Source organism: Scyliorhinus canicula, chromosome 2 (assembly GCF_902713615.1).
Source record: "Scyliorhinus canicula chromosome 2, sScyCan1.1, whole genome shotgun sequence".
In the NCBI taxonomy this organism is placed as follows: Eukaryota; Metazoa; Chordata; class Chondrichthyes; order Carcharhiniformes; family Scyliorhinidae; genus Scyliorhinus; species Scyliorhinus canicula.
This window is the reverse complement of record NC_052147.1, coordinates 264,890,359-264,917,539: the sequence shown is the minus strand read 5'-3', so window position 1 is coordinate 264,917,539 and position 27,181 is coordinate 264,890,359. Positions and strand designations below refer to the sequence as shown.

The 27,181-nt window shown below is 47.1% G+C and overlaps 1 protein-coding gene across 6 annotated transcripts in view; it reads left to right on the top strand.

Annotated features, from left to right (window-relative positions):
- Positions 1-27,181, top strand: part of gli2a (GLI family zinc finger 2a) — a 488,975-nt gene that overhangs the window by 412,358 nt on the left and 49,436 nt on the right. For all 6 annotated transcript variants that reach the window (XM_038790037.1, XM_038790038.1, XM_038790039.1 and 3 more), the window contains 5 exons: positions 8,233-8,434; positions 9,783-9,996; positions 11,331-11,444; positions 16,572-16,712; positions 25,697-25,846. In XM_038790037.1, the coding sequence (XP_038645965.1) occupies positions 8,233-8,434; positions 9,783-9,996; positions 11,331-11,444; positions 16,572-16,712; positions 25,697-25,846 (821 nt within the window). The remainder of the gene's footprint in view (positions 1-8,232; positions 8,435-9,782; positions 9,997-11,330; positions 11,445-16,571; positions 16,713-25,696; positions 25,847-27,181) is intronic.

The window sequence follows — 27,181 nt, the reverse complement described above, 5'->3', positions numbered from 1 at the left end:
CCAGATATACCACATCCATTGGCTCCCCATTATCTATGGAACATATGTTTAACCCGAGGATCACCACACCTCAGGTGAGGGGCAAGGCCGGGCCTTCATGAATAACTGCCTATTATACACAGCAGCTGATGGTTAATTCTATTGACTGCAGTTGAACAAAATATCAGAGGCTGCAAATAACAGGTGAACAACCCAGTAATGCTCATTTTGCACTACCGCTAATGACAAATTTATACCCAGTAGTCTCTCTTGTGAGACTGAAGAATAGTTATGTACTGTGGGCCTACATTGTGAGTCTGTACTCTGGGTAAATATTATGAGTATGCAGTTTAGGTCTGCGTTGTGAGCCAAGACTGTGAGTCTATTTTGTGCTGTTGAGTGTATGGTGTTAGTCTGCATTGATCAATGTTGTGGATCTATATTACATGTCTCAAACAAGAAAACTTAATGCTCGATGTAAAGAGCACAAAATTAACTGGCTCAAAAAGGTGCAGCAACTCCATTAGCATCAGAAAGTCGAAAAAAGCGTTCCATATGTAGAATATAGAACATACAGTGCAGAAGGAGGCCATTCGGCCCATCGAGTCTCCACCAACCCACTTAAGCCCTCACTTCCACCCTATCCCCGTAACCCAGTAACCCCTCCTAACCTTTTTGGTCACTAAGGGCAATTTATCATGGCCAATCCACCTAACCTGCATGTCTTTGGACTGTGGGAAGAAACCAGAGGAAACCCACGCAGACACAGGGAGAATGTGCAGACTCCACGCAGACAGTGACTCAGCCGGGAATCGAACCTGGGACCCTGGCGCTGTGAAGCCACAGTGCTATCCACCTATGCTACCGTGCTGCCCGACGTCCTTCAGCAGAACACATCCATAATGACAATTCCTCCTTTTTGCTTCAAATCCTGACAGGCCACATGCCAAAAATTTAACATTGTTGTTTTCATTTCCCATTCCCAGCATTGACTACTTTTCACTTCATCAATACGACTTGCAGCCCAAAGTGTCCATTGCAGAGAATTGGACAGGGCAGTGGCCCAGTGAGCGGAGTTACAGGGCATCATGCAGGGCCTAAAGTGACAGCAGAGGTCTGATTGCTTTACTGGACTGTGCTTGGCACCACTCACGGCAGCTTGAAAGCCATTGCCCTCGCTGAACTGAGGCAATAGTAAACTTTGCTAAGCCCCACTCCTGAGCGCAGGGCTTTAAGAACTGGGTTCAGAGGTTAATGCCTCTGATTTTCTGCTCTCCCGGTTTTCTTAATAACTAAAACTTTCTGGAGTGACGCGATTCACTTCCAATAGCTTCCGTTCACGATTCTCCGATACATGTTCCCATTGTGAGTGGAGCCTTGTACGACTTCATCTGTCATGTGTATTTGGACCTGTTGATTCTGCTGGTGAATTGCAGATCATCCCCCAATAGTGCAGCAGGCCCTGATCCTCTCGTGCGAGTGTTGTGACACTTAAACAACAATACACACGCAAGTGAGCATATACATAGTGGAGGTAGTAGCAGCCTAAAAACTATTTTACAGCAGAAACCAGCATTGACATAAAGCCAGAATAATTAAAAACAGCTAAAAGATCCCAGATAGCGAATCCCAGGATGCATTTTAAATTGCACTTATGGTTTATGAAGTATTTGAATATATTATCACCGTATAAATGTGTTCATGGATCCATTCCACATTCCTTCCCTGCCTCTCTCTTTATATCCTATTAATTTATTTAAAAGTGTGGGATTATACATCACACGTGAACAGTGCTGAACTGGAGCCTTGACATTTGATCACCTCGCCACCTGTGACAGAACCAGATCAAGCGACGAGCGCTCTGTCTCACCCAGTTTATTTTTTCAACATTGGTTCTGCCCTTGTTGCAATCTTATGATGTTTGACCTCACACCCTTAGATTCGAGAACCCTGGGTGTTTGGAAACACGTAATTAGTTCAATGTGTTAAGTATTTTACGAGTGCATCCCTGATCCTGGAGTATTTAATTTTAATTCAAAATTAATTCAGCAGACCCCCCCTCAGCGGAAATTTAGAAAATGATGAAGGCAGCAAATTATTTTCTAGCTTCCATTCTCTGAAGTCGAAAAGTGCAGGCGACAGTCGATGGTGTAGATAAACACGTGCCTTGATTTTTCAGTTTACCATGGCATTTGCACATGTGTGTGTTTTGGCCTCTCACTACACTCTGACTGCTTTTTGAGTGACTTCCAAAGTTTCTCTGTCAACACGGCAAATTCTTTTCCTATTTGCAATCCAACTTGTCTGAAGCCAATCTGCGTGAAATGCTTTCGGTGCCCCAGAGCATACAAGGCAATGCAGAACTTCCATGAGGATAAATCGCAGTGAACATAAACAGAGAAAGGCTTGTGCTCGCCCCCATCCATTTGCTCTCTCTCCTTCCCCCCATCCCCCTGCTTCCACCTCCCTCAAAAATTAATATAATAACAAAGAAGGGAAACCGCAACGAATGCAATTGAACTTGAGCTGAAGCATTGGGAGAGTAGAGGCACAGAGCAGAATATAAGGTTTTTTGGTCATAATGCAGAGAAGGTTGAGAGACGCAAAAAGATGCTGCCGGCAACTCAAGCGTACCTAGCCGAGACCGTGCAGATGTTAGCATCTGCATCATGGGCTCATTAAGCATATCCAGAGGGCCCCGTTATCAGCTGTGCCAACTGCAGGAGCTGGGCGGAATCCTAATTCCAAATCCTGCATCATGGGATTAGATGTGATCTAAATCAAATAAGGCGTGGGTCCAGTGTGTTCACTGAGCCACCCCTGCTTCCTCCCACCCAGTCAAGAATCACTGGGTGAATGACTTGTAAGCACAGGGACAAGAGTACCCTCCTCTTATTATTTTGATAGTCTCTGAATTCTGGTTCTGCTGAGTCTTGCAGCCGAGAGCAGTGAACAAAGGCTTTCATCCGACGGCGACCCAAGACACTCTCTCGCTTTGTCCCAATCCATTGGATTCAGCCACCTTCTTGCCTCATGGTTGCGTTGCCCCCGCCTCCCATTCTAGTCATGGATGAGACAGTGCCGAGTATCACTGAATCTCTGTAAGCCATGGAGACCAGGACGGTTCAGACTAATTGTACTCCATCTTGCTTTGAGCAGAGCTTAAGAGATGATTGGGGCACAACAGCTGGAATCCAAAATTCTCAAGGCTGGGAATGGAAACACACAACCATCAGAGGTAGTAACGGGAGTGCACCTGAACAGTGGCGTATGCCATGGGCTTAAATTTCACTGCCCCCTCCCATCCCCCCCAGACCAACATTGGCTACTTTTTCCTCTCCCACCTCTTGCAATTAACAATGGGTAGATCTGCTTTCCTGCTTTATTTCCTTTCTGTGTGTCCTTATTCCTCCAAACTACCACATGCATCGTGGTGATAGGGTTCAGGTAGCAATGGAAATAACACCAAATTCAATAAGTATGGAGCCCAACTCTTTCCATCACATACTGACTGAAGTCCAGCGTCTCTGTGTAATCTTTTGGGGCCTGCACTTTTTCTTTGACAGCTGCACCTCCTGCCTCCTTTGCACTGCGGGCAGCCTCGTTTGCACACACATCGACCACTACTGTCCTTGTGTCCTGAGATTTAGTCTCATGCTGCTCCCAGAGAGGCAAGAAGCCCGAAGTGCACTCCAGTCCTGTTCAAGGCCAAACTGCTTGTGGAGACAGGCCAGTTAGCAGCAGTTCACACTGACTATTTCAATGAGGCTCGAGGCCCCATTTCAGGCACGCCTCGGCCAGCCTTTTCAGTTCATTCAACATCGAAACAGGGCCCTAAATACTGCCCTAGAAGAATTTCTAGGGCAGTATTTAGAAGAATTAGAAGCACCTTGCAAACACTGCTGATTATCACTCACCCACCACCATTATTTTCTTCTATCCTGCGCATCCTATACGTTCAAACTTGACTTGGACATAGAAGCTTCCCATGTCTAGCAGACAAAGTACATTCTTTTGTCCATTCCTGCAGCTGTTTCAGGGACCTGGTCACCCGCCGGCAACGAGAGGTTCTTGCTCGGTGGACATCACTCCGTATCAAGCATGGCTGACCAGAGGAATCCCCTAATTTTGCCACTCGCCATAGACCAATCGGGAGAATTTCCAGGTCGATAATCAACCTGTTTGGTCACATTATGAACACACCAAGTCCTGGAGTGGGACTCGAACCTGAAGCTTAGAGGCGGGGACGCTACCCACTGTGCCACATGACCACTTTGCCATCAATACTGGGCAAAATCAGTAAATGGTTAAACAGGTTTATGAGTGCTGACAGTATTGGTGTCCCACCCAAGATGTTATAACCTCCTCTCGGACTGATTCGCTGCGGATTTCCAGCATTTTCCTCCACATGTTGGAATTCCAGCTCTCGCAGCCTTCCGTTTAATCCCTTGTAAACTACAGCTCCTTGTCCGCCTCCCTGAATAGATGCAGTATTTAAAGTCCATGCAGCATAATGGCTTGAGACTTTCAGAGGCCCCAAAAGACCCAAATTAGAAGAGACAGAAATGAAATGCCTGTGACTCGTTATGTATTGGAAAGGTCCCAGACCAGTCTACTAAATATGACATTCTCCAACAGAGCTCTACAGATTAGGTTTACATTTGTTCAGCCGACCAGCAGACACACCAATAAACTCGAGCTGGTCGTGGACGTCACACCGATGCCTGCAAATTAATGGGGGCCAATGTCTGAGCAGTCATCATAGACATAAATCACGGGAAATGGGGGGAGAAATGAGTACAAGGCTTTTCTTTCTATTTAGTAATTTATCATGGGAAGTGGCACATTAATAAACACAGGTCCCCTGAGGTGAGGGGATAACAGAGATAAATATGACTGCCAAATCTAACTTGCATCTCTGAGCCCGCAGAAAGCAGGGGATTGTGGGAATACAAATTCAGGCAATGGTAAAGCTTTCTGCGTTTTCCTTCTACTCGTTTACGCGCTTTCTTTTAACTTAGAAACAGCGTTAATTTAATTGTTCCCACAATCACTGTTATTTCAGCACATTGTAATGGAGCAGCCCTGCTTCAGCGCTCAGTACTGAAGCGGCATTTTCTATTCGTTAGCCAAAGGGCCAGGAGGAAGATGAGGAGAATTTTTTATGTCAGGCAGTACGATCAGGATGCTCTGCCTGAAAGGGTGATGGAAACACATTCAGCAGTGACTTTCAAAAGATATGTCCTTGGGAAGGGAAAGAAGTTGCAGGGCGAAGGGGAAAGAGCCAGGAGCGGGTCTAATTGGATAGCTCTTTCAAAAGGAATGGGTGAATGGGTTCTGTTTATGCTTTGAAATAAATGAGCATTAACCATCTTGAAAATGTTTGGCCAATCATTACAATAGTTTGTTTGTAAGGGCAGAGTGCAGTTATTGAAAGGCGAGGGGATGCATCATGCCATTTGTTTAAGAATTTGATGTGGTAGGGTTAGCACGTGGCATTTCTAACAAGCCAAGCAAATAAAATGTTTGCCAAGTGCTTTTCTCACAGTGTTCCTTTAAATGTTTCAGGGACATAAACAATGAAAAAGCAGAGTTCCAACAGGTTTACACCCGAGTTAAAACTCCTGCTGTATCTGGTAGGTCAGTGAGGTATTATACTCAAGAACAAGCTCAGGGACGAGCTGTGAACTTTCTGTTACCAGCTGAGAACTCTCTGATACCCACGTATCAGAAAGAGGCAGGAACAACCACTGTCACTGAACTGCACAGACTTCCAAAAGTGTTTAAAGAGGATGTATGATGAATTTCTGGAAAATATTTCTTTAGGTATCATTAAATGTTCAGACTTCCATGCCTGACAAAAAATTGATGTTGTACTTATTTCAGCTTCTAGATATGTTACAAGCCAGTTCACCTGTGTATTTTTATTTTGAGAAATATTAGGTCGATTTTAACTGTGAAAGTGAATGAGTCTTTAGTGAGGTAAAATCTTGCCCATTGCTTTCAAAGATGCTGAGTAATGTCAAAAACTGCACATTTACTAATGGGTTACTATAGGTAGCGGGGCCGTCAGAATAAAGTGAACTTTCATCTCTGGTGTTCATATAATTTACAGTGCAGAAGGAGGCCATTCGGCCCATCGAGTCTGCACCGACTTTTGGAAAGAGCACCCTACCCAAGGTCAACACCTCCACCCTATCCCCATAACCCAGTAACCCCACCCAACACTAAGGACAATTTTGGACACTAAGGGCAATTTATCATGGCCAATCCACCTAACCTGCACATCTTTGGACTGTGGGAGGAAACCGGAGCACCCGGAGGAAACCCACGCACACACGGGGAGGATGTGCAGACTCCGTACAGACAGTGACCCAAGCAGGAATCGAACCTGGGACCCTGGAGCTGTGAAGCCGTTGTGCTACCACAATGCTACCGTGCTGCCACAAAAATTCTCCTAATGAAAATCGCTTATTGTCACGAGTAGGCTTCAAATGAAGTTACTGTGAAAAGCCCCTAGTCGCCACATTCCGGCGCTTGTTCGGGGAGGCTGTTACGGGAATTGAACCAAGCAGGCCAGCAACACGGCTCAATTCCCGTAACAGCCTCCTCGAACAGGCGCCGGAATGTGGCGACTAGGGGCTTTTCACAGTAACTTCATTGAAGCCTACTCGTGACAATAAGCGATTTTCGTTTCATTTCATTTCAATGTCGTCTGTGAGGACAGTGAAAACTGGGCCAGAGAGAGAGAGAGAGAGAAACATAACCTGACAGAGGGAGGGAAAGAGAGAGAAGGAGGTACAAAAACTGGAGGAGAGAAATAAACACAAACTGGGGAATGGTGGAAGGCAAGGAAAAGGATAGAAAGTGAGAGACAGAGAGAGAGAGAGAGAGAAAAAAAACAAACTGTAGGAGGGAGGAATAGAGAAATAATCTGGACAGAGACAGCCCATGTTAGCCTGTGATGTGAGTCGTTGTAAAATGTGTTTTATTCCAGGAGTCAGACGAGTTTGATGCTTTTCTCCAAGGACTGTGTTCATCCCCCTGAAGCTGGGTTTCAGCATTAGGCAATGCTGAATTGGTTTTGATTTCTTAATTTTATAACTTGCTGTGTATTGCATAATGTCAGAAAGGAGCACAGAACCTTTAATTAGGAGTTATTTATATCAATTATGTTTGTATTGGATCAGTGGAATATACTTGGTGTTCCTGGTGGCCGTTGATATGGCGGAAACATCACAAATATTGATTTTACTTAACCATTAGTTATCCTTAAACCTCCAAAACCTTTGCCCATCTTGCTAGAAGACAAAATAGTAGAAGTACATATGATAACATTTTCAATGTGATCAAATGTTGTGTGCATAATCATCATCTGAGTGGAATAACATGGTAGCACAGTGGTTAGCACTGTTGCCTCGCAGCAGCAGGGACCCGGGTTCGATTCCCGGCTTAGGGCACTATCTATGCGGAGTCTGCACGCTCTCCCCGTGTCTGCGTGGGTTTCCTCCGGGTGCTCTGGTTTCCTCCCACAAGTTCCGAAAGACGTGCTTATTAGGTGAATTGGACATTCTGAATTCTCCCTCAGCGTACCCAAACTGGCGCCGAAGTGTGGCGACGAGGGGATTTTCACAGTAACTTCATTGCAGTGTTAATGTAAGTCTCTTTGTGACACTAATAAAGATTATTATTATTATGATGATGGAATACCATGTGATCAAATGTCACATGACCACATCTCCAGGAATAGGTCAAGCCAGCGTTGACAACCTTAACAATGGGGGTCTGCTGAGCAGAACTCTGTTAGTTTAATTGAATCAGTCACAGAGATGTACAGTTAGATGCTCAGAAAATGGCACGTTGGGCTGTGACTTCTCACTTGCATTCGTCTTTAGAATGCACTCAGATCGCAGTGATGCAGTGCATTATAACTCGAAATGAAAGAGCAAAAATAAAATGACTCGAGTATAATGTACACTCCACTGAAGATTAAGAAGGCAGAGAGGTGTTTATGAGGTTTCATCGCACTTAAATTAAACGGTTTCATTTCTTTTAAGCTCAATCTCTGTGAGATGGAAAACAGAGCGGTTGGCAGAACTGGAGCAATTGCTGTGTCCCAAGGCTTTAAATTGCACTGGAGAAAATTAAGTTCTGATTTATGAAACAAGCTTGTTTTCCGTTACGGCCAATGAGCAGAATGCTTGGCGGGAGCAAAATTTGTGACTGAAGTTGTCCACTTTCCCTTTCTCTCAGTCTCCAGGTTCTCGAGCCCTCGTCCAGCTGCAAGAATGAGCCGGAAGCGGGCCCTGTCCATCTCCCCGCTGTCCGACGCCAGCATTGATCTGCAGACAATGATCAGGACGTCCCCCAACTCTCTGGTGGCCTACATCAACAACTCCCGAAGCAGCTCAGCCGCCAGTGGCTCATACGGGCATCTGTCAGCTGGTGCAATCAGGTGAGGCATTCGGCATTCCGCAGTCATTCAGCTTACCCAGTTGGGCCCGGCTTCGCCTCCTGACCAATTGCAATTGAGGCTGGATTTGAGGCTGGATGGTTCAGCTCTGGGTAATTTGTGCATGGCCTTCCAGCGCTGGTGAGTGATTGTCATGGTGTCTGCATCCCAGTCAGACATATCTCTCAGCAATTCCTCCTCTAATTAAAGCCGGAGTATTGGCTGGCCGACTAACAAGTGCTGATTAGCAAGGGTCATAAGTTCACATGGCAGTGCTTTCCAAATGGCACTGAATTTTCTTGGGTGTACATTAAGTTCAGGTGTGTGATAGAGTTATGAGAGATGGCCAGAGATTCAGATCATTGAGCTGCTGAAGATCAGCATTTTGCTGTTAAGTCTGTCCTGCTTACCATAACACAGTGTTACGATGTGATAGACAAAATTATGCATGAATGTTTCTATTCCTGCCTGTGCTGTATTAAAAGAGGCCCATCTATTTATCAGTCTGCTTATGTCCTTGTTCAAATGAAAGGAAGTGGAGTTTGATCCAAGCACTTTCACCATTCAATTAATTTGACAGCTGCCTGTAATTTCTCCCAAAAGGGACCAAAGTCCCCTAGCGGGTGCGTTTAGCTGCGTGTTTCCCGGCGCGCTCACAGTGCCGAGAAACACATGGCTATTCAACATTGCATTGTATAAGGGGCCTGAACGGGGAATGCGGAGCCGAGGCCGCGCACAGCTCTGTTTTGTACACTGGGGAGCTCTGCTCGCTGGAACTCCCTAGTGTAGCGAACTATGGCGTCCCAATCCTTGAGGCCCCCGAAACGATCCCCCAGCACCCCCCCCCCCCCTTTCCACAGAGGGCACTCCTGGCCCGATCGAGTGCACAAGAGGTGTCAGCTTAGCGCCTTGGCAGTGCCAACCTGTCACCCTTGCATTGCCCCTGCCAGCTGGCAGTGCAACCTTGGATGCTCGGGAGGAGTGGTCTACAAAGATTTATTGACTTAAAAAGAGTTAATACCTCTCATCTGTACACCTTTTTCAGAAGAATGTGCTTCGGTGCGAACAACCCAGGTCAGGAAACTTTTCCTGATTTCGTAAAATCGTTTTTTGGGAAAAAAATTATTTAGTTGGCCAACCACAGCAGATTTCATTGAAATTGCTGATTAAGTCTGTTTGATGTTTAAAAATATTTTAAGATCAACTCGAAGCAAAGGAGAGGTGATCTATCCTCTTAGAATTACTACAAAACAAGAACAGACTTATTGATGGTTGCCTGCAGCGTGCATAGCACTGCATGTTCCAGAGTTTGTTTTTTAAAAAATTCTGAATCTTTTTTCGTTGGTCTCAGCCCTGCATTCAGCTTTCCTCATCCCATCAACCCAGTGACCTTCCAGATGCATCAGCAGTTACTGAACCAGCAACGCAGCCTGAACTCTGCATTTGGCCACACTCCGCCCCTTATCCAACCGTCGCCAACATTCGTTCCCCGGCAGCACATGTCCAGTACCTCTGCAGTCCTGCCACCTAGCCAAGCCAACAATGCCTCATCTGAAGCTTCCCAGGTAAGGACTGGATTGTCTGAGGTACTATAAAGTAAACTTTGAGCAGCTGGAGTGTAAGAGTGAGGGAATGGTTTAGCAAATTGCACTCTTACCTCAGGGGAGCTGAACTCTGGTGCGAACTGATAAAACATGTTCTCTCTCACCTGACGGCCTCGCACAGTTTCCAGTGAATAGGAAAAATGCTGCACGATTTTGGTTCTAATTGACACTAAGTTAACATCACTCAAAGAGACCATGAGGTTGGCCGGTACGGGAAGTGGAAATGTAACAATGATAGAGCAAGGATTGGTGTCCAAAGCTTTATGGAGAGTGTAAAGCTTTATGGAGTTGAATGTTCGATATTTTCTACTTTTAACCTACTTTGTGCCTTACACTGCAGTATTTCCACCCCTTAACACCTCTTAATTTAATGAGTATGTTATTCACTGCTCTTCATCCCCTGCACCCCCCCATCAACTCATCTGCACCACCATCAATAAAGACCCATTTTCATTCCGAACCCATCAGTTCTTTACAAAGAAACGGATAATGCTAAAAAAAAATTTAGTTTGGAAAATGTGCCATTGACATCAAAACAAAAATATTAGCCTTGATGCACCAGATGAGTTTATATATTTGCACTGTCACATAGAAACATAGGAAATAGGAGCAGGAATGGGCCATTCAGCCCTTTAAGCCTGCTTCGCCATTCATTATGACAATGGCTGATTATCCAACCCAATAACCTGCGCCTGCTGTCCCCATGCCCTTTGATCCCTTTAGCCCCAAGAGCCATGTCTAACTCCTTAGTTTTGGCCTCAAATGCTTTCTGTGGTGTCAGATTCCACAGGCTTACTACTCTGGGTGAAAACATTTCTCCTCATCTCTGTCCTAAATTGTCTACCCCGTATCCTCAGACTGTGACCCCTGATTCTGGACACACCCAACATCGGGAACATCCTTCCTGCATCTACTCTGTCTAGTCCCGTTAGAATTTTATAAATTTCTATGCGATCCTCCCCTCATTCTTCTAAACTCCAGCAAATATAATCCTAACCAACTCAATCTCTACTCGTATATTAGCCCCACCATCCCAGCAATCAGTCTGGTAAACCTTTGCTGCACTCCTTCTCGAAAAAGAGCATCTTTCCTCAGATCAAGAGATCAAAACTGCACACTCCAGGTGTGGTCACAACAAGGCCCAGTATAATTGCAGCAAGACATCCCTACTCCTTTAATCGAATCCTCCCGCTATGAAGGCCAACATACCATTTGACTTCTTTATTGTCTGCTGAATCTGCATGCTTACTTTTAGGTCTATATTTTTTTACCAAAGCTTGTTTTTTATTCTGTAGAGTAAGCTGATTGGTGAGTCCGCTGTAAGCAGCACTGTCAATCCAATGATCAACAAACGCACCAAGGTTAAAACTGAAGTGGAGGGACCTCGAACAGTCTCTCCAACCACCGAGGTGAGCAAATAAGAACAGGTGTAAGTGAAACCTTAACAAAGATCTTGAGAGTCGCCGACTTACATTGAGCACACAACAAGTAAACAGATCATTTGGTCCACTGCAATGTCCTGGTCTTTATGCTCCTCCATGGGGCCTCCTCCCACATTAGATTATCTATTTCTATCAACACATCATCCTATTCCTTTCCTCTCCATGTACTCAGCTAGATTCTCTTTAAATGCATCTATTCTATTCCATGTGGAAGCGAGTTCCACATTCTAACCACTCATTGAGGAAAGGAGGTTCTTCTGACTTATCTATTGGATTTATTAGTGACTACTTATATTTATGGGCAACACGGTGGCACAGTGGTTAGCACTGCTGATTTACAGCTCCAGGGTCCCAGGTTCAATTCCAGTCCTGGGTGACTGTGTGGAGTTTGCACGTCCTACGCGTGTCTGCATGGGTTTGCTCTGGGTGCTCCGGCTTCCTCCCACAGTCCAAAGATGTGCAGGTTAGGTGGATTGGCCATGCTAAATTGCCCCTTCGTGCCAAAAAAAAGGTGAGATCTGGTGATCGGGTTACAGGGATATGGTGGGATTCCAAGGGCCGGTGCAGACTCGATGGACCAAATGGCCTCCTTCTGCACTCTAAATTCTATGATTTATGACCGCTAGTGCTGGGCTCCACCACAAGTGTAAGTATACACTCTAAGGCTACTCATCATAATCTTAAAGATCTGGGATCACTCCTCAGAGTTCTTATTTTTGAGAGAAAAGTGCCCCAACCTTTCCTGATATGTATATCTGGTATTTTTCTTGTGACGTTTTCTGTGCCTTTTCCAATGTCTCTTAACATTTAAGATAAGAACTAGTTCATAAGACCATAAGATATAGGAGCAGAAATAAGCCATTTAACCCATCAAGTCTGATTATGGCTGATGTGTCTCATCCCCATTCTCCTTCCTTCTCCCCATAACCCCTGATCCCCTTATTAATTAAGAACCTATCTACCTCTGTCTTAAACACCCTCAATAATTTGGCCTCCGCAGCCTTCTACGGAACAGAGTTCCACTGATTCACCATCCTCTTGTTCAAGAAATTCCTCCTCATCTCTGTTTTAAAGGATCGTCCCTTTAGTCTGAGATGGTGCCATCTGGTTGTAGTTTTTCCTACAAGTGGAAACATAATCTCCATGTCCACTCTATCTAGGCCTGTTAGTACTCTGTAAGTTTCATTGAGATCCCCCTCATCCTTCTAAACTCCATTGAGTAGAGAACAATCTGTATCTTCAAATAGAGAACCCAGATTATTGGGCGCAATTCTCCCATCGGGAGTCTAAGTCCTGACGCCGGAGTGAAAACCGGAGTGTTTCACTCCGGCGTTGTAGGCCGCTCCCAGCCCCCTATTCTTCCACCCTGGGGGGGGGGGGGGGGGGGGGGGGGGGGGGGGCTAGGAGCGGCGCCGCATCATTTACGCGCGCCGGGCCTTGGCGCCACGTAAAAGCAGCACCGTGTAAATGACGTCACCCGCGCATGCACAGGTTGGCCGGCACCAACCCGTGCATGCGCAGTATCCGTCCTCCCCGCGGCCGCACCGCAAGAAGATGTCGGATAGATCTAGCAGGGCGGCGGAGGAAAGGTGATCCTCCTTCAGAGATGCCGGCCCGCCGATCAGTGGGCACCGTTCCCCCCTCCTCCTCCCACAGGCCGCCCCTCTCTCTCCCCCCCCCCCCCCCCCCCCCTCAGCGTTCCTGTGCTGTTCCCGCCAGCACCGACCAGGTGTGGAAGGCGCTGGCAGAAACCTGTCGTGTTGGGCAGGCCGCTCAGCCCACCCGGGCCGGAGAATCGCCGCTCGCCCGTTACAAACGGCGAGCCGCGATTCTCCCAGCGGCCAGCCGTGAATCTCGCCGCGCCGGTTTGGGGAGGGTGGGAGGACTCGCTTGGCGCCCCGGCGATTCTCCCTCCCGGGAGGGGGGGGGGGGGGGGAGGATTCCGCCCATTGTCACAAATCTTAGCATATGATCGGTACATTGATGTCGAAGGGAAGATGAAGGTAACGGGTAAGATGCTTTGCCAACTCCTGGAATTTACGTGCCACTGGCATGGCCATCAATTTGTTCCTCACCCTGGTCATCCCTGGAGGAAACATTGGGAGACTATTTGAGAGGGCAATCAAGAGTCAACCACGAAACAGAAAATGTTGGAAAATCTCAGCAGGTCTGGCAGCATCTGTACAGAGAGAAAAGAGCTATCGTTTCCGTCCGATGACTCTTTGTCAAAGCATCAACCACATTGACTTGGGACCAACATCTTATCGTTGGCCAGTTTGGCTGAGAGCAGTGGCTGTGGACCAGTTGTGTTTTTACAACAACATCTTCCTGCTCACATTTACCGAGACCAACTTTTTATTTCCAGATCATTGAAACTGAATTCAAACCCAAATTCTCAAACTGTCGATGTGGGATTTTGAATTTGCATTCACTGGATTAGCATACCAGCTCTAGTCTAGTAATGTAACCGCTACACTATAGAAACCACCATCAGTCAGCTCTCCCCCTCAAAAGGGGAAAGCAGCCTATGGTCATCTGGGACTCTGGCGACTTTACCTTTACCTTACCTTCAAAAATGTACCATTTTTCATCTTCATTGTCTGACATACTTTCAAAGGCACATCAGTGGTAAATTTGATATATCAATGTTAACTTTAGGAGCAATTTAGAACTTAGAACAAAAAGGCGACAAGCGAGTGGAGCCATTGAGTCAATTACATCACTTGTGTCACCTATTGCCTGAAAGATTAAAGTCTCACAAGAACAAACTAATATTGAGTAAGTGCAGACTCAAGAGATTTGGAGGATAAACACCCCAACAAACGTACAGCACCCTCTGTTTAGATAAACGCTCACTCACCCTTTTCCACATTATACAGCTGTTGATGTTCCCATCATATTCCCTCCTCCACCATGGATTCCATCAGTTCTACCTCTATCTCTGCCTATATCCTGAGCAAAGAATCAATGCATTGTTAACAATTTTGTCTGCTCAATATCTGGAAAATTATCTTCTCACAATGCAAACTATTGAAAAGCACCGTTCGCCACACTGCTACTGAAATGAAAGTCAAAAATTGTCTGGATTTAAAATGTTAGAATGTCATTTATTGTAACTGCAAAAAAAAAATTAATAATCAACGTTACTCACATTCAAGGAAAATTCCATTCAAAAAGTAAAATGTTTCTTGTTTGCTACATGCAAGCAATACTGTATATGAACAGGCTCCGGACTCTTTATTTGGCTTTAATGGAGCAGTTTAGCTGGAGAGGCTCGTTAACTCAGGTTCTAGCTTTGGGATGTTTTGCAGCTTATCGTGGTTGCAGAGGCTCTGGCGTGAGAAACGATGAATGGTAATGGCATTTGCGACAATGTCGGGCAAAGTCCCAGGATCTTTCCTCGGTGCAACTCCAGGAGTTGCCCGCTGTGTAATGGAGAGTTACTAATAGGTTATTACCTCCGTGTTATAAAGTACCGCACTGCAATCTCTCTGTCCCTGGCCAAAGACACTAAGATTTGACACAGTGAAGCCTTTAGTTCCTCGTCTTCTTTCTGTCCTGATGTGTGAGGATTAGCAGCGCGATCAATTTATCTCCTTTCCTTTTAAACCATTTTTTATTGTAACTCTAAAGTACAAGAAGTGTCCCCGCACTACATTTTAATGAAATATACAATACCTTGCTGTCACTGGGACAGCACGGGCTTTGACTAATTCTTTGTTCTGCTTCAGTTCAGAAGCAGCTCCAGTCAGACTTTGGCATGATGCATGGGGACGGCTATGTTTATAATCATCTGGGGCCAGGAAAATTGATGAAGATAGCATATCAGAGAAAGATAAACATGCTGCAGTCAGCACGTTCGGGGCAGGAGCCACATCTCACGAGTTTTAAGTTTAGACCGCATCAACAGCGGCAAGCGCCTGACCTAAAAGCATCTCCAGCTGTGACGTGGGCAGACACTAATGAGACAATTTTTAAAAAAACACACAATTGGCATCTGCAAGGAATTAATATCTTATCGTTAATATGCACTCATTAGCACAAACAAATTGCTTGTGTGCTCATCTGGCTTTTGGCTTCATTTGGAGGCTTTTGGTTCCTCTGAATTGGAAGATAGTTAGTGTCCTAATTCGGTCATTGAAACATGATTGCAGTAGCCTGGGCTGTGGTGACCCTACTGTGCGAGTTAGACAGATTTCTGACCGACATGGGGATGATGGCTTATGGGCATTGGGGCCAGAAGGGGTGGCAGGCAGGAAAGTGGACTTAAGGCCTCAATCGGATTAGCCACGGCTTTATTGACGGGTATAGTAAATTGGAGGGGCCAAATGGCCGCCTCCTGCTCATAATTTCCATTGCCCTTGTATACCGTGGGTCCCACCATCGTTATTCTTTCGGGCTTCAAGCCATCCCCTTGAATCATGCCAAAGTCAAGGTGGGATGGTTCTGGGCTAAAGCAGAACAAGGAATTAAGCCAAGTCTGCCAAACCTGAGTGCTGTCATTTGCAGTATTTCGGGATTAGTTGGGACAATGGGATTATCTTAAAACCTTGACTGTTTCTCTTCTGAATTTAAGTCAAATTGCTCCGACCTGAAATCTTGACGAGGAATGGGAATTTCTGTTCTTGGCTGGGGTCAGGAGCAGTGGGAAAACAGGGGCCAGGTGAAGAACAGGAGAAGCAGATACGGTTCTGAGTTGAGGCACTATTCGGATGAGGAATAGGGTCTGAACTTGATGTAACCTTTTTTGGCCACCCATGTGCGCCTCTTATTGGTTGTTCGTTGGGGAGGGTCAGAACTTTGTCTACCAGGAAGCCTACCCTCTCCCATGCAGAGGAGATCTGAAGCAAAATATATTTTAAAAAGAGAGCAGAAAAATATCATGGTCTAAGAAAAAGTGAGTGAAAGGAGTTAACTAATTTGTCTCTTAATTTGGTTTCGTTTGCACGGAGACTAAATGACTGTTCTCGAGATTAATTCAAAGATTTTATACCCATCAAAGTGTTAGCAGGTGAGAAAAACGCAACGTTGTTGCAAGGACTGTTACATTTCATACAATGTCTCAAATTCCTCCTTATTTATACAATTGCTCAGGATCGACTGGCAGGGCTGACAGAGGTGAAGGACGATTTGGATAAAGACGATTGCAAGCAGGAGCCGGAGGTGGTTTATGAGACAGTGTGTCACTGGGAAGGATGCAACAAAGAGTACGACACTCAGGAACAACTGGTGCATGTGAGTAAATCACAGAATCCCTACAATGCAGAAGGAGGCTATTTGGCCCGTCAAGTTTGCACAGACCCTCTAAAAGAGCACCCTACTTTGACCCACTCCCCTGCTCTATCCCCGTTACCCCATCTAACCTATGGACACCAAAGTGCAATTTAGCATGGTCAATCCACCTAACTTGCTCATCTTTGGACTGTGGGAGGAAACCAGAGCACCCGGAGGAAACCCCACGCAGGCAAGGGGAGAAAGTGCAAACTCCGCACAGACAGTGACCCAAGGCCGGAATCTAACCTGGGTCGCTGGCGCTGTGAGATGGCACCGTGCTGCTTGAGCTTAAGTGCTGGATATCAGCCAGGGCACAGCGAGGCGGCACACGTTGGTGTGGAGATCGTACCGTTTCACACAGAATCATAGAATGGCAGTAGCACAGAAGGAAGAGGCCATTTAGCCCATCAAATCCATGCCGGCTGTCTGTAGGAGCAATTTAGCTAGGCTCACTTCCCCACCCCTTTCCAGTAGCTTTACAATATTTATCCAATTTGCTTTTGAAAGCCATGATTGAATCTGCCCTTCCCCCCCGCCCCCCCCTCCCCCCCACCCCATACATTCCAGACCCTGACCAATGGCTGAATGCAAAGGTTTGTCCTCACAATGTGTTTGATCCTTTGACCAATCATTTTAAAGCTGTGTCCCCTGCTTCTCGAGCCTTGATTGATTGATTTTCTTTATTGTTACGTGTACCAACGTACAGTGAAAAGTTTTTTTCTGCGAGCAGCTCAACAGATCATTAAGTACATGAAAAGAAAAGGAAATAAAAGAAAACAAATAGGGCGGAATTCTCCGCTCCCCACGTGGCATGGGAGAATCGTGGGAGGGCCTCCCGACATTTTTTGCGCCCCCAGCAATTCCCCCCCGGCTCGGAAAAATCGGCGCTCGCCGGTTTTCACGGCGAACGGCGATTCTCCGAGCCCGATGGGTCGAGCAGCCGGCCCTTCACGCCTGTTTCACCACGGCAGCAACCACACCTGGTCGCTGCATTTGTGAAACGGGCGCCAGATGCCTGTTTGGGGCATCTAGGGGCCCGATTTGGACGGGAGCACCGCGACTGTGCTCGGGAGGGGACAGGCCCGCGATCGGTGCCCACCGATCGTCGGGCCAGCGTCCAAAACGGATGCACTCTTTCCCCTCCACTTGCCGGGCGGCGGTGGAGAAAGACGGCACCGCGCATGAGCGGGTTCGTGCCGTCTGCGCGATGAAGTCATCCGCGCATGCGCGGATTGGAACCGGCAACCCGCACATGCGCGAATGACTTCACATTCTCGGTGTGACGAGGTTGCTGCCGAGAAAGACGGAGGCCCACTCCTAGCCCCCCGGCTGGGGGTAAATTAGGTGCGGGGAGCGGGCTCCGAGGCCGTCGTGAACCTCGGCCGAGTTCACGACGGCTTTCACGAATCCGGCCCCCTGCAGAGAATTCCGCCCATAATAGGTCAACACAAGGTACACAATGTAACGACAGAAGCACCGGCATCAGGTGAAGCATACAGGGGTGTAGTGTTAATGAGGTCAGTCCATAAGAGAGTCGTTAAGGAGTCTGGAAACAGTGGGGAAGAAGCTGTTTTTCAGTCTGTTTGTGTGTGTTCTCAGACTTTTGCATCTCCTGCCTGATGGAAGAAGATGGAAGAGTGAGTAAGCCGGGTGGGAGGGATCTTTGTTCGACAGTTCCTCTCTCTCCACTCTGACTAGATCGGTCATGATTTTGAACACCTCTATCAAATCCCCTCTCTTCCCTGAGGTAAACATTCCCAGTTTCTCCCATCCATCTGTGGACCTGAAAATCCACCATGCACGAAACTATTTCTGTTCATTTTTTCCTCAACCTTTCTAAAACCTGCCCATCCTTCATAAAAGTGTGGTGTCCAGAGTTGGATACAGTGTGTGGGTCCCAGAGTTGGATACAGTGTGTGGGGCCCAGAGTTGGATACAGTGTGTGGGGCCCAGAGTTGGATACAGTGTGTGGGGCCCAGAGTTGGATACAGTGTGTGGGGCCCAGAGTTGGATACAATGTGTAGGGCCCAGAGTTGGATACAGTCTGTGGGGCCCAGAGTTGGATACAGTGTGTGGGGCCCAGAGTTGGATACAGTGTGTGGGGCCCAGAGTTGGATACAGTGTGTGGGGCCCAGAGTTGGATACAGTGTGTGGGGCCCAGAGTTGGATACAGTCTGTGGGGCCCAGAGTTGGATACAGTGTGTGGGTCCCAGAGTTGGATACAGTGTATGGTGCCCAGAGTTGGATTCAGTGTGTGGGGCCCAGAGTTGGATACAGTGTGTTGGGGTCCAGAGTTGGATACAGTCTGGGGCCCAGAGTTGGATATAGTGTGTGGGGCCCAGAGTTGGATACAGTCTGTGGGGCCCAGAGTTGGATACAGTGTGTGGGGCCCAGAGTTGGATTCAGTGTGTGGTGCCCAGAGTTGGATACAGTGTGTTGGGGCCCAGAGTTGGATACAGTCTGGGGTTAGAGTTGGATACAGTGTGTGGGGCCCAGAGTTGGATACAGTCTATGGGGCCCAGAGTTGGATACAGTATGTTGGGGCCCAGAGTTGGATACAGTATGGGGCCCAGAGTTGGATACAGTCTGGTGCCCAGAGTTGGATACAGTGTGTGGTGCCCAGAGTTGGATACAGTGTGTGGTGCCCAGAGTTGGATTCAGGGTGTGGTGCCCAGAGTTGGATACAGTGTGTGGTGCCCAGAGTTGGATACAGTGTGTGGTGCCCAGAGTTGGATACAGTGTGTGGGGCCGAGAGTTGGATACAGTGTGTGGGGCCCAGAGTTGGATACAGTGTGTGGGGCCCAGAGTTGGATACAGTGTGTGGGGCCCAGAGTTGGATACAGTGTGTGGTGCCCAGAGTTGGATACAGTGTGTGGGGCCCAGAGTTGGATACAGTGTGTGGGGCCCAGAGTTGGATACAGTGTGTGGTGCCCAGAGTTGGATACAGTGTGTGGTGCCCAGAGTTGGATTCAGTGTGTGGTGCCCAGAGTTGGATACAGTGTGTGGTGCCCAGAGTTGGATACAGTATGGGGCCCAGAGTTGGATACAGTCTGGTGCCCAGAGTTGGATACAGTGTGTGGTGCCCAGAGTTGGATACAGTGTGTGGTGCCCAGAGTTGGATTCAGGGTGTGGTGCCCAGAGTTGGATACAGTGTGTGGTGCCCAGAGTTGGATACAGTGTGTGGTGCCCAGAGTTGGATACAGTGTGTGGGGCCGAGAGTTGGATACAGTGTGTGGGGCCCAGAGTTGGATACAGTGTGTGGGGCCCAGAGTTGGATACAGTGTGTGGGGCCCAGAGTTGGATACAGTGTGTGGTGCCCAGAGTTGGATACAGTGTGTGGGGCCCAGAGTTGGATACAGTGTGTGGGGCCCAGAGTTGGATACAGTGTGTGGTGCCCAGAGTTGGATACAGTGTGTGGTGCCCAGAGTTGGATTCAGTGTGTGGTGCCCAGAGTTGGATACAGTGTGTGGTGCCCAGAGTTGGATACAGTGTGTGGTGCCCAGAGTTGGATACAGTGTGTGGTGCCCAGAGTTGGATACAGTGTGTGGTGCCCAGGGTTGGATACAGTGTGTGGGGCCCAGAGTTGGATACAGTGTTCCAGTTGAGGCTGAGCTAATGTTTATAAAGGTTGGTCGTAATTTATTTCCTATTATTCTCTATACCTTTTAGCTGTTAAACCCAGAATCCAGCATGCTTTATGGACCACCCTCTCAGCCACCTTCAACAATTTGTTCCCCTACACCTCCCATGAGATTATACATCTGAGATACGCCAGTGGGCTCATGCATCTTGTCAATATTTTAAGAATGATAGAGATGTTTTGGTGGCCGTCTCTATTTTCAGATGTTATTCTGTGGTTGCAGCAACACCAGTCCCTATTTAGGCATATTTTATTCGGTATGGTAGCCGCGCGGAAGGAGGAAGGAATATCTTGCATTCGTATAGCGCCTAATATGAACTCCAGATGTCCCAAAACATTTTATGTAGCTTGAGTGCTTCAGAAGTGTAGTCATCGCTGCAATTCAGCAGCCATTCCGTGCGCAACAGGACCTCACGAGCAGCAATGAGACAACCGACTGGGTAATCTGCTTTCATGATGTTTGTTTGTTGAACGAATAATTGCTGACCGCACACCATCCCCTGCTGTTCTTTGAGTACAACAGCATTCATCCGATGGGACAGATGGGACCTCGTTGTAACAGAACGACAACAGTTCGAACTGCCTTACTGTACTGAACTGTCAACCAAGATTGCGCCCTCAAATCCTGGCTTGTTGCTTAGAGTCAGGAATACTACCCAGGAGCTACACCTATGGGAGCTCCTCACCACCATTGTCAGATTTCAATTCAGTGTTTGCTCTCACCAATCTCTGTTCCGTTTGTTCTGTGATTTCCGACTGCTGGGTATGAGTATTGATGCACAATTCCAGTATTTGGAAAGACCAAACGTCTACTTCCACAAGCTATTGTGTCCCTTAGGTTGGCCCAGAGAGAGGCGGTGCTGTCGCTGTTTCCCCCCCCCCATACACCATCCCACCCACTGGGGGAATTCGAACAAACGCTCACCTCTAGCCTGACGGGGAACAGGCACAGACACCACTGCACAAATAGGGATTGCATGCGGATTGTCTTTTATTGCTTCCCCTTGCTTCCAACCCCCAAAGATTGATTAGCCCACCAATACTGGCTAGGCACAGAGATTACCGTTTCACAGCACAGAAAGAGGTCATTTAGCCCGCCGGCTATCTGAAGGAACCACCAGTTTATTCCCCAACCGTCCTGTTACGTTATCAGAAAATTCAGATGTAACCCCCACCTCTAAGTGCTGGACATTCATTTAACATTTTTTTTTAAACGCAGACTCTGCTGTTCCAGATATCAGCCACCAAGGAAACAGGAATCTTTACGCCAGAGCATTTAATGCAGTTATCAGAAATGAAATGAAATGAAAATCGCTTATTGTCACGAGTAGGCTTCAATGAAGTTACTGTGAAAAGCCCCTAGTCGCCACATTCCAGCGCCTGTCCGGGGAGGCTGGTGCGAGAATCAAACCCGCGCTGCTGGCCTGCCTTGGTCTGCTTTAAAAGCCAGCAATTTAGCCCAGTGAGCTAAACCTAGGCTGGTTTAAACCTTCACAGGGGAACATTTCTCCTTTTCCCCATGTTTTTGAAATGCTGTCCCTAATCCAATTGATCAATTGATCCAAATAATGCTGAAACAGGCTCAATTGTGTAAAATTAACAGCAAAAAAAAGCAGACCACTTGGCCCAACATGGTGATGTTGATGCTCCACATGAGCCTTCTCCCACTTTATGTCATCTCATCCCATCAACATGACCTCTATTTCTTTATCCTTTTGTCCAGTTCCCCCTTACAGTTTCCGTATGAAGTACGGAAAGTACTGAGAGTATGATATTCGCCTCAATCTGTCAATGAGGCAGCAAGTTCCGTATTCCTGCAATTCACTAAGTGAAGGAGTTTCTCCTGAACTCCCCACTGGATTTATCAGCAACTATCTTTCCACAATAAGCGGAAACATTTTTTTTTGGTTCAGCTCCACCATCGAACCTTATTCAACTAATGTCAGAGACTGCAATCCACACAATGGAGGCCGCCTTACAACTTGAGCCTGATCTTATCCTCTCCCCCCCCCCCCCCCCCCCCCCCCACCCCCACCGTCGTCACATTGCGTGGGATTCACTGCAGCAGAGAGTTTAAGAAAGTTTACCTTCGCTGCTATTCAATCTGGCCAGTTTCTTCAGCGAGGATTTTACTCTCTTGACACTCTGCTGGGTATTAAGCCCTGTGTGGTCAGCCCTGACTTCTTGCCATCAAGAAATTAGATACAGCCCTCGGAAATTAAACCTCAAAAGCTGCCTTTCAGCATGATATGATCAAGCTGTTGGGCAGTCTCGGTCTTTATAACTTGTTTAATTTACTGCTTGTTTTCCAGAACAATTGCATTAGCATTACCTTCCTGACCATGCTGAATGTTATTAAACATCCAACGTTTTGCCAAAACCTTCAGCTGAGAACCCGAAAGTGAATTTTTACAGGTCTGAATTATTTCATAGGATCGTAGAATCATAGAATGTACAGGGCAGAAGGAGGCTATTTGGCCCATCGAGTATGCACCGGCCCTTAGAAAGAGCACGTTACTTAAGTCCACCCTATCCCCATAAGGGGCAATTTAGCATGGCCAATCCACCTCACCTGCACATCTTTGGGCAGTGGGAGGAAACCGGAGCACCCGGAGGAAACCCTGGCGGACACGGGGAGAAAGTGCAAATTCCACACAGACTGTCGCCCGAGGCTGGAATTGAACCACGGTCCCTGATGCTGTGAGGAGGCAGTGCTAACCACTGTGCCACACAAAATTAGTTGGATGAATAGTTAAGCTGCTGTGTGTAACCCTGTTACTGGTACATTGTGTCATGCGCCCTGTCCTCTGATAAATTAGCGTCTCTCCTTGTGGTTCCTTCTCACGTTCCGCAACCACATGATGGTGGTTTCACTTCAGTTACATGATGCACTTACCTCTGCCAGTGACATAAAACTCGGACCAGCCGGATCTGCAAGTTTGTGGATACGGAGAACCACAGAGGCAGAGCAAAGCATGGGCCTCCACTCGGTATTTGCCTTTAAGGGGCCAAGCATACTCCAAGCAGGGAAAGCAGCACTCGGTGGTCATCTCCATTAGTAGGCTGCCGGAGCTCCAACACAAATGCAGACTATCTGGTCATTAGCACGTTGCTGTGGGAGCTTGCTGTGCACAAGTTGCCATCTACACTTGTCTATAATACAACAGAGGCTACACTTCAAAAAAACGCCTCTTTGGCCGTGAAGGCTTGGGGATGTCCTAAGGAGGTAAAAGACACATGTATCCCTTCACAGCGTAACAAGGGTATTGAATACGCAGAGCGTGCCCTCTGCTAACTGAGATGGAACTTTTCTCCAAACCCCACTATCCTTCATATATGATGATTAATCCCAGTCTAGCCTTCAATTGGCACTAATTAAAGACAAATTAATCTAAATTGCATTTGTTTGGAGTAAGTCAATTGTTTACATATTATTGCGACAGAAAGTGGAGACAGATGTAAAGGGCACAGTAATAATAGGGTACTTGAGAGGGGGAAAGTATGTTTGTGGGTGGGAGTGGATAGAAATTGTCTACTCACAATGCAAGAACAGTGGAAAAAATTATGATCTCTAATTAATGGCCCCCTTCCCAGGACCCGCATTCATCATAAGCCCTTTCTTTTCTCCTGCCAAAGGCTTAAGCTGTTGACAGCAGGTGCATTTTATTGTGGAGTTCAGCTAATAGATGACATGCCTTCGTTCAGCTAACTTGTTTTCTAAAGACCAGCGTCGACTTGAATACCAGGGGTGTAGTGAAGCAGAGCAGGAGCAGCATGTGTTTCCCATTACCAACTTGTGTGTCAGTCTGCGGAGATGTGAGGGATTCGCCTGCAGAGACTTTCAAGCAGCGGCCAGGACCACACTCCTTCAGCGCAGGAAGCCTACAGATGCGAGCTCTCCTCCCCCCTCCCTTTGACGTGTCCTCGTCAAAATCAATTAACCTAATTCAAGACCTGTGCGGGCCTCCCTGTCCGTGCCAGGAAATTTGTTGCCTCAGTTTCTGCGGCGGCCCTCACCATTCGTAATGAGGTCGGAGTTCAGATTGAGGAGAAGAAGAACAAAACGATTCAGGTTTTGGTTTCAGTTTGTGTGTGATGGCCTTTCCTGAGCACTGACTACCGGTGGGAGATAAATATTGCAGCCCGTGTCCCATTCCACTTTATCTTTCTCTGCTCACAACAGATTTATTTTTCCGCAAACATCTGACTTAGATCTTTGCCTCAGATATTGGTGGCACTTCTTTTCTCTTCCACTTAAATCCTTCCTCTCCTTCAGGAAGAAATAATTGTCAAGCAGTTAGAATCTCCATTTCCCAGTTCAATGACCGTAAACCCAAGGGATAACGGGTTTCTTAGCTTCAGGATCATTTTTTTTCCCTTTTTAATCTGTCTCCAGAGTGTTCTTTTTGAGGGACCCTTTTTGGACCTCACTCTGACATGCTGCTTGTCCAGCAATTGCCATTTTCCATACATGAACAAAGGACATGGGTGTTCTCAAGCTATTTAACCAAGGAGGAGGAGGGAGGAGGGGGGAGGAGGGGAAGGGAGGAGGGGGGGGAGGAGGAGGGGGGAGGAGGAGGAGGAGGGGGGGGAGGAGGAGGAGGGGGGGAGGAGGAGGAGGGGGGGAGGAGGAGGAGGGGGGGAGGAGGAGGAGGAGGGGGGGAGGAGGAGGAGGGGGGGAGGAGGAGGAGGGGGGGGGAGGGGGAGGAGGAGGAGGGGGGGGGAGGAGGAGGAGGGGGGGGGGAGGAGGAGGAGGGGGGGGGGGGGAGGTTCATAGCCAAGCCTGATTCTGATATGAAAGCCAGCCCAAGTCCAGACATGCCGATTTGAGTGTTTTCAGGGGTTGAAGTCTTGTCTGACTGTTCAGGAGAATTTCGACACCTTCCGTTGGTTGACAGGATTATTTTCAACCATCAAATCGACTTAACTTCAGTGGATCAGTGAATCTGAATATTTTAACGGCTGAAAATGTTGTTGAACAATGCAAAGGTTAAAAGATAATGGCCGGGACTTCCCACCCCACCCCACCCCATGGCGGTTTTAGCAGAGGAAGAGGCAGCTCGCTATTGGCAGCCAGACCTTCCAGTAATGGCAATGGCGTTAGCCACGGCTCGCCGGCCTTGCAGCTGGGAAGTCCACTGGCCAATGGCGATGTGCCTCTGGAAAACCTGCCATGGGGGGGGGAGGGGGGGGGGGGGGGGGTGTAATCCCAACCAATGACTTTATGCCACTTTATGCCCGATTGTTGAATGTGAAAATGTTGTTTTTACTGAAGTGCCTTCAATGTGTTTCCCTCCCCACACAGCACATTAACAACGAGCACATCCATGGTGAGAAGAAGGAATTTGTCTGCCGGTGGCGGGACTGTTCCCGGGAGCAGAAGCCCTTCAAGGCGCAGTACATGCTTGTGGTGCACATGCGGAGACACACTGGGGAGAAACCACACAAGTGCACTGTAAGTTCACCAGCTGGAGAGGTGGGGGCACCTTGAGCAGGCAAGAGTGACGAGATGGCAACCAATCTATCCACAACTGACCGGGGGCGCGGGGTGGGTGGGGGGGGGGGGGGGGGGGGGGGGGGGGCTTGAGCAATCGCGAGTATCTTAAGAATGTGAATAGTTTTAATGTACAGTTGAAATCTAAAGAAACATTGATGGTAACAGCCAATCCTCATATGCCATAATTTACTGTAATAGCCCGCACAGGGATTATGGGGTATGGATGATTATCTTCTCTGTAGAGTATGGGGGGAATCTCTATAAACTCTGTATAAGAAGTCGGCCAGGAAGGCACCAACGAGGACAGGAATGTGATAGGAATCTACTGGGTAGTGTATATATTGTGTTGTAAATAATGCTACGTTTCTTTGTTTTACTCAGTGTGAAGTCCCCATGGCCATATTAAACTTACAATGGCTCCATTTTGGCCTCACCAAATGCATACAAAAGATCAGGTTGATTACCTGTACAAGGAGACTTTATAAAGTCTGAATTCAGAAAATTAGACTATGCTGTGTACTTTGTATTGTTCTTCAAAATGGTGAAGGTTGTAGTGTTGTCAAAGATCAGCAAGCAGTGTTTAACAAAGTAATTTATTACACTACACTTAATTAGATTTGAACATTTGCGAAGGAATTTGATAAGTAAAGAATACACTTCTACAATACTGAACTATACTATCAGCCAAACTGTCTTACATCTACTCAGCCTGGCTCCCTTCCACTCTCACCCAGAAGTCAAGGCGGCATGTGATATGTGTCCGGTTGCTCCATAGCATCATCTAGTAACTAGTGGTAACATTACATTAACCCTTTATGTTCCTTACAATATCCACATACTGTGACAGACTACAGTTAAACTCATTTAGACAATTAGCTCTTTAGCTCAACACAATGGCAGCGAGAGAGAATGGTGACTTCCTACATACTTGTCACAAAGCAGGACAAACAGTCAGATCCTAGTCGCAAGGAAGTGGTTCCCTTTTTGAAGATTTTTTTTTTCAATTGACCAGAACATTAGTGACAGTGGGAATGACCTTGTTTGCAATGATAGAATGCCAAACTGATATCTTGGAACGGTTCTTGTTCCAGGTAAACTTGTAAGGACTTGTAAGGTGCTGAGTGAATTCAGAGTTCCACTCATTTTAATTTAGAGTGAGGAATGTGGGAACTGGGGAATAAAATACATTATTAGAATGGGTGAGCCAATAGATCACAGCCGCATCCTCTGGGTAACTTGATAGCACTTTTCAAGATCGTCCATCAATACTTCAAGGCAATTTGGAGCAAATAA